This window comes from Lepus europaeus, chromosome 20 (genome assembly GCF_033115175.1).
Source record: "Lepus europaeus isolate LE1 chromosome 20, mLepTim1.pri, whole genome shotgun sequence".
In the NCBI taxonomy this organism is placed as follows: Eukaryota; Metazoa; Chordata; class Mammalia; order Lagomorpha; family Leporidae; genus Lepus; species Lepus europaeus.
This window is the reverse complement of record NC_084846.1, coordinates 9,256,310-9,269,364: the sequence shown is the minus strand read 5'-3', so window position 1 is coordinate 9,269,364 and position 13,055 is coordinate 9,256,310. Positions and strand designations below refer to the sequence as shown.

At 64.4% G+C, this 13,055-nt stretch overlaps 2 protein-coding genes across 3 annotated transcripts; one reads left to right on the top strand and one right to left on the bottom strand.

Annotated features, from left to right (window-relative positions):
• Positions 1–6,444: 6,444 nt before the first annotated feature.
• IER2 (immediate early response 2) lies at positions 6,445–8,628 on the bottom strand. The gene has a single exon (XM_062179145.1). It carries the CDS (start codon positions 8,006–8,008, stop codon positions 7,298–7,300), a length of 711 nt encoding a protein of 236 aa, XP_062035129.1. The 5' UTR covers positions 8,009–8,628; the 3' UTR covers positions 6,445–7,297.
• Positions 8,629–10,106: 1,478 nt separating this feature from the next.
• On the top strand, positions 10,107–12,909 carry STX10 (syntaxin 10). 2 transcript variants are annotated; one of them, XM_062179413.1, is made up of 8 exons: positions 10,107–10,239; positions 10,420–10,589; positions 10,728–10,822; positions 10,920–10,982; positions 11,645–11,755; positions 11,870–11,976; positions 12,062–12,156; positions 12,255–12,909. In XM_062179413.1, exons 1-8 carry the CDS (start codon positions 10,205–10,207, stop codon positions 12,329–12,331), a joined length of 753 nt encoding a protein of 250 aa, XP_062035397.1. In that variant the 5' UTR covers positions 10,107–10,204; the 3' UTR covers positions 12,332–12,909. The 2 variants fall into 2 exon arrangements, with proteins under 2 accessions (XP_062035397.1, XP_062035398.1); XM_062179414.1 differs by having other exon boundaries at positions 10,108–10,239; positions 11,648–11,755; positions 12,255–12,908.
• Positions 12,910–13,055: the final 146 nt, after the last annotated feature.

Below are 13,055 nucleotides of genomic sequence, written 5' to 3'. Positions count from 1 at the left end.
TGACTGCAGTGTGGGGAAAAAAAAAAAGCATGCCCCTCCCCCCCTCCCCAGCCGCCTGGCACATTCCTTGGGCTGGAGTCCCCGCTCCAGCTCTGGACTCCAGCTTCCTCATCATGTACGGGCTGGGAGGCAGCAGTGATGTCTTCCGAAACTGTTAGCTGCCCATCCATGCCATCCACGTGGGAGACCCAGATGCAGTTCCAGGCTCCTGGCTTTGGGGAGGTGGGCGCCGGGGGGGGGGGGGCTTGGATGCTGTGGCCTCAAGGAGGCAGCAAAAGCAGCCAAGTGCAAAAGAAAGCAGAGAAGAGACCCCCCCCCCATCCCCAGGCACAAATAAAAATAAAATAAAATGAACCGGAGCCTCAACTGGGTTTCACACCCACCCCTCTCCACAGAGAGCACCTTGGAAAATTCCAGTCGCTGCTGCGAGCCGAGGCCGCAGGGGGATTCCGACGGCCCCCGGGGTAGGGGGAGGGGAGTCTGTGGACCTCCTCCTTGCAGACTTGGCTCAGCCCCAGGGAGAGGAGGGGTCGCCGCGGCGGGGCGCGGGGGGGGGGGAGGGTGGTGGAAGGGGGCGGGGTCTCCTCCCCCACCCCGCCCCAGCCCACACAAAGTGTGAGAGCGGCAGCCAGCTGGGACCCGGCCAGCACAGCCCGGGAGTAATTGCCGGCTGGCTGCCGCCTTCCTGGTGGGCAGGAGACTGGAAGACAAGGCTCCTCCTGTTAGGGCGGGCGCAGCAGGGGAGGGGGGCCTCAGGTGGGGGCTGCCCTGGAGCCCAGCTGCCGGGCGGAGGTCCAGGCCCCTGTGGCCGGTGACACACCCCTGACTGAAAGGCGTACAGGAGCCATTTCATTTCCTGTGAGCTCAGCCCGGGGCGCTGGGGCTGGCCCCAGACACCAGCAGGGGTGGGGTGGAGGGCGAGGGGAGAGGGCGAGGGGCGTGGCCTTTCCAGTCTAGCGGTTTGGGTTTTGTTAGGTAAATCTCGGTGGCTGGAGGTGGGGGAAGCTGGCCTTGGAGACCCAGCGGTTCGGGCGCGCGTTGGGGATGCCCGCAGCTCCTTATTGGAGCACCTGGCTCTAATTTCCACTTCCAGTTTCCTGGCAAAGCAGGCGGCCACCGACTCACAGCAGCGGCAACGTCTAGAACATTCTCAGCAGCCCAAGCGCTCTTTCCTTATCTGAGGGGCAGAAATAGCGCCCCCAGCAAAAGTCCACTGGCCAGGACAAAGGTCCCTGTCCCCACCCTGAGTCCAAGCCAGGAAGAAAAACAACTGGGGGTTTTCCTCTGCTGGACACGAGACCGTGAACATGTTGCTGTGCCTTAGTTTTCCTGCCTGTAAAATGGGGCTAGTGGAAGCGGCTGCTTTAGCCCTGATCAGCCGGGCAGGGAGGAGTTGGTGCCAATGATGGGCATAGGCCGCTCTCCTCTGACTTAACTTGTCTGTAATTCAACAGTAGTCCCCACCACCCCACCCCACCCCACCGTAGAGACCCCAGAGGGCCTTCCAGGACTTTTGGGATCTTCTAAGGGCACTTTGCAAACCCCGAGGGGGATGGTTTCCATGGAAACAGCCCCTTGGGAGAAGAGTGGGGCAGGGGGACAGAGACCTAGGGGGTGTGGCCTCCTCTTCTGGCAGCTCTGTTCTGGTCCCAAAGAGCCAGGTGTCACCTTGGGCCTTGCCAGGGCTCAGGGCGGAGGCTGTCAGCTTCTCCCAGGAGTGCCTTGTTCCTGCCTGCCCGCACCCCAAGTCAGCAGGGAACGGGGGCAGCTCTGTGGCTCCCTGAAGGGCTGAGAGCTTGGAGTTCACCTGTGCGGCTCCCAGCCACACACACACACACCACACACACACCCCACACCACACCACACACACCACACCACACCACACACACACACACACACCACACACACCACACCACACCACACACACACCACACACAGAGAGCGAGCGGGGGGGGGGGGGATTGATTTTCATCCGCTGGTGCACTCCAAATAGCCACAACGACCAGGACTGGGCCAGGCAGAAGCCAAGAGCCTGGATCTATCCAGATCGCCCACGTGGGTCCGGGCAGGGGCCCAAGCGCCCACTCGGGCCGTCTCTTGCTGCTTTCCCAGGCGTGTTATCAGTGGCCCAACCCGCTGCCCGGGTGGCCAGCGTTCCCCTGAGCATCAGACCCCACTGCCCAGGACCTGGCTTCCCAACTCCAGCTCCCTGCGAGCGCGCACCCCAGGCGCCTGGGGTGATGGCTTAGAGTGGTTGGGCATCTTTGTTTCTCTCCAGCTCATTTCTAATTTCCTTCCCAAGAGATTCAGTTCCCAACACGCACAGCTTAGGGGGAGCAAAGTAGCAGATGGCATTTCTCTCTCTCTTCCCAATTAAAAAATAAAAGTTCATCGTGGCGCCAAAATTTTTTGAAAGCCTTCGTTCTTCCAGAACATCCAACGTCCACGCACCCCCTCGTAACGCGGGGATCGCAAAACCTCCTCGGCACCAGCACCGAGTTCGGTGAATTTCTTTTGCTAGGGACTTGAAGGAGCATTTCTGGCCGCCTGGCCAGGCCGGGCCTGGGAGGTGCTCCCAGCAGCGGGCCCCGCCCCCACGCAGGTTAGGGTTAACAGGAAGCCGCTGGCGGCCGGAGGCCACAAAAGCCCCATTGTTCTGCAGCCGCTCCCCTCCCCCTCGGCCAGGAAGACCCTCAGGGGAGCCGGTTCAAAGGGGGCGGTGCGGGAGCTGTCCAGGCGGCAGGCCAGCCGGTCAGGAGGGCGCCCAGCCAGAGGGAGGCAAGGAGAAGGAGGCCCAGCTGTCACTGCGGCGTCTGGGGCGAGGTGGGGGGGGGTGTCTGAGGAAGATGGGATGGGGCTCCGCCCTCCCCGCGGACCCCATCTGGAAGACAGAAGGCTTTGATCTCGGGTTTTTAGGTACAAGTCAAGCTCCTTGCCGGCTCCCGCCCCTCCCCGGCGCCCAAGCATCTTGGGGTCAGAAAGTTTCACACCCACCCCTCTCCCGCCCCCGCCACCCCGCCCTGGCAGCTTTTTCTGATTAGCAGCCTCGGGTGGGATTTGGGGCTGGGAGCCCCTGGGAGCGGGCAGGGCCAGGGCGCGCAGCTGGTAACCAGATGTGTGCGGACAGGCTGGGGAGGGTCTTCGTTGATGCTAGCAGGGGGGGCCGCGCTGGGGGGCTGGAAGGTGTCTCTTTGGCCAGGCTGACTCCGGGACTCCCCCGCCCCCTCGCCACTCGCTCGCCCCTCCCCGGCGCGGCCTCCGCCTCCGTCTTCCCGCGCTGCCCGCAAGCCCCGCCCCCGCATCCGTGAGAGTGGGGAGGGGCGGTCGCTAGCAGGGTTGAGGGGAGAGGGTGGGGAATCCGGCAGAGACCTGGTTGGGGGCGAGGGGCGTGGCCTGGGCCACAGACCGCACTGCCAGTTCTTGGAAGCCGCCGCTTTGCAGAGCGCGGGGGCGTGGCCCGGAGGGCTCATTTGCATGCTCCGCCCTCCCCAGGCTGTGAGTGGCACCGGGTGCTCCGCCCCGCGCGCCCGCTGACTCCCCACCCCCAGTCCCCTCGCTGCGTCTGGCCTCCGGCTCAAGTTTCCATGCCCGGACAAGTCCCGGTCACGCCTAGGGAGCAACTGGGCCAAGGCCTGCGTCCTTCCTGCCTGGGGCGGGCGGGCGGACCTCGCCCTGGGTCCTGGAACCGGATAAACCGGTCTGGGTTCTGTTCCCCGGCTAGGTTCCCACCTGCGGCCCAGCCCTTCCCTAGCCCCACAGCCTAGGAGGGAGCTGGGGGGGGGGGGGGCGTCGGGGTGGAAGACCCTCTAGAACCGTCCCGTTTGCTGTCCTGCGGGGCGAGCCTCAGTTTCCCCAGCTGTAAAAAGGTAGATTGCAAATGCTCAATGCATCGCAGAGGCTCCTGGTAAACACACGCCCACCCGGAAAAAAAAAAAAACACACACACACAGAAATAAGTGTAAAACTGCAGTTGGGGTGATTCTGATCACAAACAACTTTGAAAATTGTTTTCAAGTCGCTCTGAGTATTCAGAAATAGAGGGGGTCTTGGTCAAAATAAAAAGCAGCAGGGCACACCCGATTCAAGATTTGCCCTTTGTGCGGAGCTGCTTGAGCCCCGGAAGGGAAAACCGATGTTGGAAGGCAGGCGTGGCGGGTACGGGTACGAAGTCCGTGTGGCTGGAAGGAGCTAAAGGGACAAAGATGCAGGTCAGTGTGGACACACCCGTGGAGGGGAGAGTGCGCGGGCCAGAGAGGGGCTGAGCTCTGAGCTCGGGTTACACAGGGGTTACACCAAATGACACAAGATCGAGCCCTCGGATTCTTTTTGCTTTGCAGCCTTGCTACTAATGTATCTTTAAGACCTGCTCATTTCCCCTTGGCTACTGTTTCAACAGGATTTTATGACATTCTGTTTGCATTGTAACGTTCTCAACTTAGTTTACTTATTTTTATTTGGAGGGCAGAGAGAGACAGAGAAAGAGACCTTTTTCATCTAGGCTGGGTCAGGCTGAAGCCAGGAGCGGCCAGCACCTGCTGCCTCGCAGGTGCAGGAACCGGAAGCAGAACCAGGCCTCCAGCCCAGGCACCCTGAGACAGGATGGGGGCGTCTCCCTCCTGGGTGTCTTAACAGCTACACCCTGCCTATGCCTAGATTCCAGAAACATTCTGACTCTCCATCTCAATGTACCTTAGCATTCCATTTTCCGAGGTCCTTAGAGGACCGGCAAGGGAGTCTGAAGGAGCAGACAGGATGGGGGAGGGGGACAGACCGCGTTTTCTCATCCATGTACACCCGTGTGTAGGTACATGGCTTTACCATGTCTAGCCAGACCAGTCATCCCACGATCCGCCAGTCATCAAACAATGCACATACGAGGCACTCTGTGTGCCAGTCGCTTTACCTTGCTTAATAAGGCTTCTGCGACAAGGGCTGTGATTGTGCCCAATTTACAGCCTGGGAACCTGAGGCCCAGCTCCTTTGCCCTTGCGTGGGGGAGTCCCCTTGGCATTGTCCCTAGGGCACCAGCCGGCTAAGGAGCCAGGCCTGGTTTTTCCTGGGACGCCACTGGGCACAGGATGTGTGACATTTTCTTGGTTGTCACAGCCGCCACCCCATCGAGCAGTTCCCAGGTGACATCCTGGGAGAAGACCTTGGCGGTGTCATCCGTGGTGACAGATGTCTCGGGTTGCTAGTTCCAGGCCCGTCTTCCATCTGCCCTTGTCCTCTCCGCGGTGGCCAGGGCACAGGAAACCCCTAGGCGGCCTGAGCCTGGGCGGGGGCGGGGGTCGGCTCGGCCACTTCCCGCGGAAGGAAGGGCCCGGCGGTTCCTGCCACAGGATGCCGGGGCGACGCCCCCCTCCCCAGCCACCTCCGCCGCCGCCGCCGGGGACTTCCCGGGGCCCGGCAGGGCGTTGCTCTATCGCCTGGGGCTTGGGGTTCCAGCCCCACCCCCACCCCGGGTGTGTATCTGGCCTCAAGAGTGCGGCGTGCAAAAACCCCCCACGTTTTCCCGGACGGAATCAGAGGGAGGCGGCACTCGCACCGCTCCCACGTGGGTGGACGGGGCGGCTGCTAAAGCCTGGGGCTCGGCAAGCGCCTGGCCCCTCTCTGGATCTCCCCACCACCACTCCCGGGCCTCGGGGTCAGGTCTCCCGGGGTCACTGGAGGCCCGCCTCGGCCGAGACAGCCGTCAGGAGGCGTGGCCGGCGCTCCTCCGCGCCCCCCCACCCTGCACCTGCGGCTCCTTTGTCCCTGCTGGCCACGCCCCCTCCTCCCCTCAGCCCCCCGGGGCAGCGCCGGCAGACCCCCTTACTGGTAGCCACGCTGGGGAAATTAAAAAAAATTTTTTTCTTCCTCTTCTCCGGACGGAGTAGAGACCTAGGGCCCGCGGGGGTCTTTCACCACCTAGAGCGAGGCAGGGGTGGGGAGCGGCACAGAAGGCCCATTTCACAGATAGGGAAACTGAGGCTGGAAACAGCAGGCTCTTTGCCATACCGCCCGGAAAACGCTGGAAGTGAGGGCGTAACCAGCATTCCAAAGTCCACCAGTTCAGCTCCACCGCTGGCGGACGCCCCAGGTCAGCAGCAGGAGGAGGCAAGGTCCCCCAAATCGTGCTTACGCCCCCCATTGGGAGAGCGGATTCAAGGGGCGCAGGACCAGCCTGCTCCCTCTCCCGCCCACGCCGTAACCACCGGTCAGACCAGTTCCTGGGGTTCCCCCACCCCGCCCCAGCCAGCGCGTGACCCCTTAACCCCGCCCCTCCCCCGCCGCGGCAGGAAACCAGACAGGCCAAACTTTTCTACTCAAGTCTTTTTTGTCTTCTTTATTTTTCTAACCGTCCCTAACAAAAACCGGCTAGGTGAGACTGGCATTGAAACCACAACCCACCCATCCCCCCCGAAGGAAAAACTCCCGGGGCCACCAAAGGAGCCCTCCCCTCCCCATCCCCGACCCCCACCCCCAAATCGGGCCAGCCATGGCCGCCAACCGGTCCCCCAGCTTAGGCCTGCCGTGGGCACGTACTGAGGGTGGGAGTGGGGGGCACCGCCACCTGCACAAGACCAGAGAAATCACCTCTCTTCCCAGCCACCACCACCCCGGGGGGGAGGGGCGCGCCGGGCGTGGGACACTGAACCAGCAGCGGGCGGCGTGGGCGAGGTGATCAGACTGCCCTCCACCCATGGCGGGGCGGATCCACACCCCGGACCCTCCCTCCCAGGCCCCGCACCCACGCACGCCAACAGGAAGCGGCCCCGTGACGCAACGCTGACCGCCTGCACAAGTATGTCCCTGGAGGGGGGGGAAGAGTCTCCTGGGACTTTGCCACGGCACACGGCGACTCTTGAAAGAAAAACCATGGCAGGCCGGCGTTGAGCCCTCGGTGGGAAAAAAAAAAAAAACAACAAAATCAAGTCCGACCCTGAGGAAATGAAAGGTCCAAGCCCACTCCCCCTGGCTCCCGGTCCGGGAGAGGGTTAAGGCCCACGTCTCGGTCCATTTAGACAGCACCTGTGGTCCGCGGAAGGCGCCTGCGCCCCCGGCTCCTCCGGGTTTGGGGAGGGGGGGCGCGCGCGCACACGGCCAGGGTTCCCCCCTCCGGGATGCTCGGCATCTCCCGGGCGAGCCGCGCCGCTCCTTTCCGCGCCGCCCCCTCGATCCAGGGCGTGAGCGCGCCTCTGTGTGTTGAGTGGCGGGGAGAGAGGCTCGTCCCCGCGTCCGCGCCCTCGGGCCGACGACGGTTCAGTTCGCGCGCGCGCGCGTTCTGGGCTCCGGCAAGCGCCCGCCGCTCGGGTGCTCAGAAGGCCACCACGGCGCGCACCAGCACGTTGAGCACGCTGTCCTGCGGGCGGCAGGCCGGCTTGGCCTCGCGCGGCGCCGGCGCCGTCGGGGGGCTGGCGGGGCTGCAGTGCAGGAGACCGGAGAAGCGCCTTTGGAGGACCTGGGCCAGGTTGGGGAAGGCGCTCTCGCTCTGCGCCGGGGCGGGCAGCAGGCGATCGGCGACCCTCGCCGCCGCCGCCTCCTCGTCCGGGTCCGCCTCCATGCTCTCTTCCTCTTCCTCCAGGCGGGCCCTCTTGCTAGGGATCAGTCCCGGGTCCCCGCCGTCGCTCAGGCTGCAGCTGCTCCGTCGCTTGCGGCTCGCCTTGACTGGGCGCGGGGCGCAGCGAGCAGGGGCAGGGGCCGCCTCCTCCTCCGCTCCCGGTGCCTCCTGCGTGTCCATGGGTTCGGGCGAGGGCTGCTCACCGTCGGGGGGCGCTGCCTCGGTCGTGGCTTCTTCCGCTTCCCGCGGCGGGTGCAGGCGAGGGTCGGCGGGGCGGGCGGGAGGCAAGGGCGCGTCCGGCTCATGCGCCTCCACCTTGGCCGAGAGGTAGAGCTCCCGGGCGCTGCGCATGACCAGCGACAGCTGTAGGCTCCGGTGCAGCCGCAGGCCGCCGCGCTGCATGCGGGAGTGGTACAACTTCCACACCGACAGGGTCATGATGCGCTGGGCTTCCTTCTGCACCTCCATCGCGGCTCGACGGCGGACGGGACGGGCGGCAGGTGCACTCGGGGCGGGGGGATACGACGCGCTCGCTCACGCCTCTCCGCGCCGGGACACCGCTAGGACGCTCTGCCCCGGCGCCCGCCACCCGAGCCCTTTTATACCCCGGGTGACGTCACAGGGACGCCCCGCCCAGTAAAAAGGCCGCATCCGGGCTTTCCGCGGCCCCGTGGCCGGAGCCTCCTTAAAGCGACAGGGTGCAATTTACTCGCGGTGATGGAAAAAGGGGACGGGAGGGGAACCCCGGCCCACGGTGGAGTCCTCCTCCGCCCCGAGGGGATGCTGAGTGCGGGCCCTGGGGAGGGGTGACGCAGGCTCCGGGCCCGCCCACGTGCTCGCGCCGTCTGCACCCAGGGCCCCTTTGCTGCCACGGGAGGCTCGGGGCCGAGCCGGTCATTCCCTCCTGTCGCCCAGCCGTCTGAGCTTAGGGGCGCTGGCTGCGTGCTGGTTGCGTGCTGGGTGCTAAGCTCTCTTCCTGCACGGGATGGCGCTGCTGGGCTCTGGAGCTCGAACGCCTACCGGGCGGAGGGGGCGGGTGTGGGTGGTCGTCCGCAGACTCCGGAACGCAGCCCGGGCATCGCCCACAGGCTCGCCGCTGCGTAGCGACCCCCGCCAGGTGGGCTGGGCCCTGGCCGCGAACGGGGCGCGGTCCCCGGCGACGAACACGTGGCTGCCGCCCCCCGTCGGCGGCGGGGGGGGAGGGGGCCCTGCTCCGCCTCTGCGCCCCGGGAGGCGGAGCTGGAAACTAAGCCACGCGGAGAAAACATCGGCCCCACCCTCCGCCACGAGAAGACTCAATTCCCGTAGCTTAAAAAAAAAAAAGAACATTGTTCAAATGCTTGCATTCACTCGTGGTGCGGGTCCTTTAAGAGGCGCCCTCCTCCCCCTTCCCCCGGCGTACGCAGCCTTCCCGCCACTGGGGCCCCGCTGACTTCCACAGCTAAATTTGGAAGGAGTGACGTAGGGCGAACGCGCCAGCCACTTCCGGCTGCCCATATAAGGACATGGGGCCGGGATCACCACTGCGGGCGGGAGCGGGCTTCCGGGGGCGGAGCCTCGGCTCCGGGCACGCCCCCTCCGCGGCCACCGCCCCGCCCCCGCGCGGCCGGCTGGAGCCTGGAGCTTCTGGGGGCGGGGCCTCGGCTCCGGGCACGCCCCCTCCGCGGCCGCCGCCCCGCCCCCGAGCGGGCGGCTGGAGCCTGGGGCTTCCGGACTCGCAGTCCGCCGGGGCCTGGTGTGTGGGGTGTGGAGGAGGAAGGCGGCGTTTCCTTCCCTCGTGGGGGCCAGGAAGGAGCGACGCCCCTCCGGGCAAGCACCCCGCCCGCGCGGGCTCTCACTGACGGAGCCCCCCGACGGCGGCGACCCTGAAAGGACCCCCCCTAAAATCACCTCTTCGTTCACCGATCCCGCCCCTGCCCCCCAGCCCAGAAGCCCCGTCTGCAGGCCGCACCCGGCGGCGACTCTGCCCCACACCACGGGCGACTCCCGGAGACATCCCGCACACCTTCCCGAGAAGGGAGACCCGGCCCCCCACCTCCGATTTCCCGGGGACCACGCACCGGGGCGCTGGTGCCTCCTCAGGGGCCGCCCCCAGGCTCGCGCGCCCAGGTGACACCACACCCGCCCCAGGGGTCTCCTCACGCGGTCCCTCCGCCCCCACACGACCTCGCGAGCTCTCCCCCCACCCACCCACGCCCTGCAGGAAGAGCGCCGCTAAAGTGCCCGCACCCCTTCCCACACCTGCTGCTGGGGACCCTGGGCTGGGACGGACGCCCCGGGGCGGGCTCCGGGGGTGCCCGCTCCGGGAACCCACTGACCCCCCACACTTTCTCAGCTGGAATCCCAGACTATTATTATTTACACTGCCTCAAAAGCAAACAGCTCACTTAGACTGCGAAACCCTCCCGCCTCTTCAATGGCACATTGACGTGAGAAGGCGGGACATGCGGATCGGAAGTGTGGCCTTCGCCCACACCCAAAATGGCGGCGACGGGAACGGAAGTTTCCTCGTTTCGGGCCTCTCTCTCCCCTGGAGGTCCCGCTCTCGATGGTGCCGAACCGGGGGCGGGGGTGGCGGCGCTTCCTCCTGGGCTGCGAGGCAACCAAGTGGCTCGCGAGCCCCGGCCCGGAGGGGCTGCGGCCTCCTGGGGGAGGGGGGCGGACATGTCTCTCGAAGATCCATTCTTTGTAGTGCGAGGGTGAGTGACAGCGACGGGGCGGGGGAGGGCGATCGGTGCGCGCGCTGGCCGTCGGGGCTGGGGTCTCTGGGAGGGTCTGGGGGTGGTGGTGGGGGTCTCTGGAGCCACAGGGTCGTTCGGGGGCGACGCGATTGGGTCCGCCTGCCCCCAGCCGCGCTGCTGCTGTGCCCCCGCCCGCAGCGAGGTGCAGAAGGCGGTGAACACGGCCCGCGGGCTGCACCAGCGCTGGTGCGAGCTCCTCCAGGAAGGCGGCGCGGGCGGCCGCGAGGAGCTGGACTGGACGGCCAATGAGCTGCGAAATGGCCTGCGCAGCATCGAATGGGACCTCGAGGACCTGGAAGAGACCATCGATATCCTCTGGGAGGGCTTCGAACGCGCTGGCGCTGCCCGGGTCGGGGGTGGGGGGTGGGCACTGAGAGGCCGGATCCCCCTGGGGGTGGAGGGGGTTCGCCTCTGGCCCTGGCCTTGACCCTTGACTCCCAGCCCACGAATCGTGGAAGCCAACCCGGGCAAGTTCAAGCTGCCCGCTGGGGATCTGCAGGAGAGAAAGGAATTTGTGGAGCGGATGCGGGAGGCGGTGCAGGTGCGCAGAGGGCCCGGTTGTTGGGGGTGGGGTGGGGAGCGTGCAGAAGTCGGAGTGTCTTTCCTCCCTAATACCACCATCCTCGTCCCCCTCCCAGGAAATGAAGGACCATATTGTGAGCCCGGCCTCTGTAGCCTTCATGGAGAGGAAAAACAGAGAGGTACGGCATCCTTACTGTATGCCCATCTGAATCCCTGGGCGTTGGTTTTTCCCCTGTTATTGTTCCCTAAACAATGCAATCATGCTTATGTTCGCGGGAAAAAATGGAAATCGAAGTTACACACACACACACACACACAGACGGGTTCCCCTGTTGCAGAACCTGGGGTCCGTTCCCGGCTCCGCCTTCCTGCTGAAGCACATCCTGGGAGGCCAGCTCGCTCCTAATGTGCGCCCTGGGAGCCAGCAGGGGATGGCTCAAGGCTTTGGATCTCTGCACCCACCCACCCACGTGGGAGACTCAGATTGAGTTCCTGGCTCCTGGCTTCAGCCCGGCCCAGCCCTGAATGTTGAGGGCAGGGAGACATTTGGGGAGTGAACCTGTGGATAGAAGATCTCTCTCTGTGTCTCTGTCCCAAGCCTTTTCCATGGCTCCATTCATTAAATGCTCACTCCAGGATCAGGAAAGTTATAGGTCTCCCCATTTTCAGATGAAAAAATTGAGGGTCGATGACAAGGCTGCCTTGGGGTCCCCTTTGCTAGTGCCGTAGGTGGCAGGTGTGAGGACTTCTGGCTGTCCCACCCCAGATGCTGCTCCCCTCGCAGTGCAGACCTGCCCTGAGGTGGCCGGCCCTCCCCGAACCTGTGACCCACATGTCTCAGCAGATGTTGGTGGGCAAACCAGCTGCCCAGAAGTCACCCAGCGACCTGCTGGACGCAAGCGTGGTCTCGGCCACTTCTCGCTACATTGAGGAGCAGCAGGCCACGCAGCAGGTGCGTGCCAGTGGCCAGGGGACTCCCCCAGAGTAGGGGTGGGGGAGAGGGGGCGGTCCCTGCCGACAGCAAACAGCTGGCACCCTTCCTCCTCGCCCCCACCCCTCCCCGCAGCTGATCATGGACCAACAGGACCAACAGCTGGACATGGTGTCCGGGAGCATCCGGGTCCTAAAACACATGTCCGGCCGCGTCGGGGAGGAGCTGGAGGAGCAGAGCGGGTGAGGCAGGGGACTCCAGTGGTGGGCGGGTACCCCCAGGGCCGGTGTGCTTGGGGGCCCTGGAACACCGCTGTGGTCTTGACAGTATGCTGGATGCCTTTGGCCATGAGATGGACCACACCCAGTCACGCATGGACGGCGTCCTCCGTAAGATGGCCAAGGTGTCCCACATGACGAGCGGTGAGTCACTTGGGCCCGCCCTGGAAGGGGGCGGGTAGCAGGTGGCTCCGCCTCTGCCCCACCCACCCTGCCGTGACTCCGCCCCTCTTCCATCCTAGATCGCCAGCAGTGGTGTGCCATCCTGGTGCTTCTTGGGGTGCTGCTCCTGGTCTTGCTCCTGCTGGTCTTGCTCTGACCTTGACCTACGCCCCCACCCCCGAGAGGAACAGGTGGAGCCCTTGGGAGTTGTGCCCCAGGCTCTCATCCAGGGCCCTGGGCTGGAGCACCCCCCACACCACCACCAGGGTCCTGTCTCAAGTGCACTTAGTGGGTGAAGGTGGGAGACCTGCCACACTTTCCCCACCTCCCACCCGTGTCAACTTCCGGAATCCCAGGGCCGTCAGTGGCGGCCATTGTACCTTCACAAGTGCCAATCTGGAAATAAATCCGCAGCCTTTTTTTTTAAAAAATATGTATTTATATCCTACATCGTGTTGATTTTGAACTTGTAGCTGACCACAGCTCATTGCATCCACGGGGGGTCTGTGTGTGTATGTGCGTGTGTATGACTGCCATAGCTGATGTTTGGGAGAGAAACAATGATTCTGCTGAATTCTGGGCGTTAATAAGGTGGCTGAACCCACGGCTCGGGACACCCAGATCCCACAGTGGAACCGCTCACGCGGGAGACCTGGATGGAGTTTCCCAGCTTCCAGTGTCAGCCCCGGGCCATTGGGGGCATTTGGAGAGTTGAACGGGTGGACAGCAGCTCTGGCTCTCATAAATAAAAATTTCCAAAGTATTTCTTGCATCAAAAACTAAGTTTATAGGAGGATGTGGGCAGTTGCTATGCAAATAGTATGCACTGTAAACAAGATCTGCCGGGCAGAGTGACCGAGAGAGAATCTTCCATCTGCTCA

What these genes read in the sequence shown, in the direction of transcription:
- IER2 (XM_062179145.1), bottom strand. Translation starts at nt 8,008, where the DNA reads ATGGAGGTGCAGAAGGAAGCCCAGCGCATCATGACCCTGTCGGTGTGG.
- STX10 (XM_062179413.1), top strand. Translation starts at nt 10,205, where the DNA reads ATGTCTCTCGAAGATCCATTCTTTGTAGTGCGAGG. An exon ending in GGACCTGGAAGAGACCATCG is followed by an intron (nt 10,590 to 10,727) that starts ATATCCTCTGGG and finishes CTCCCAGCCCAC; the next exon opens with GAATCGTGGAAGCCAACCCG. An exon ending in TGGAGAGGAAAAACAGAGAG is followed by an intron (nt 10,983 to 11,644) that starts GTACGGCATCCT and finishes CACATGTCTCAG; the next exon opens with CAGATGTTGGTGGGCAAACC.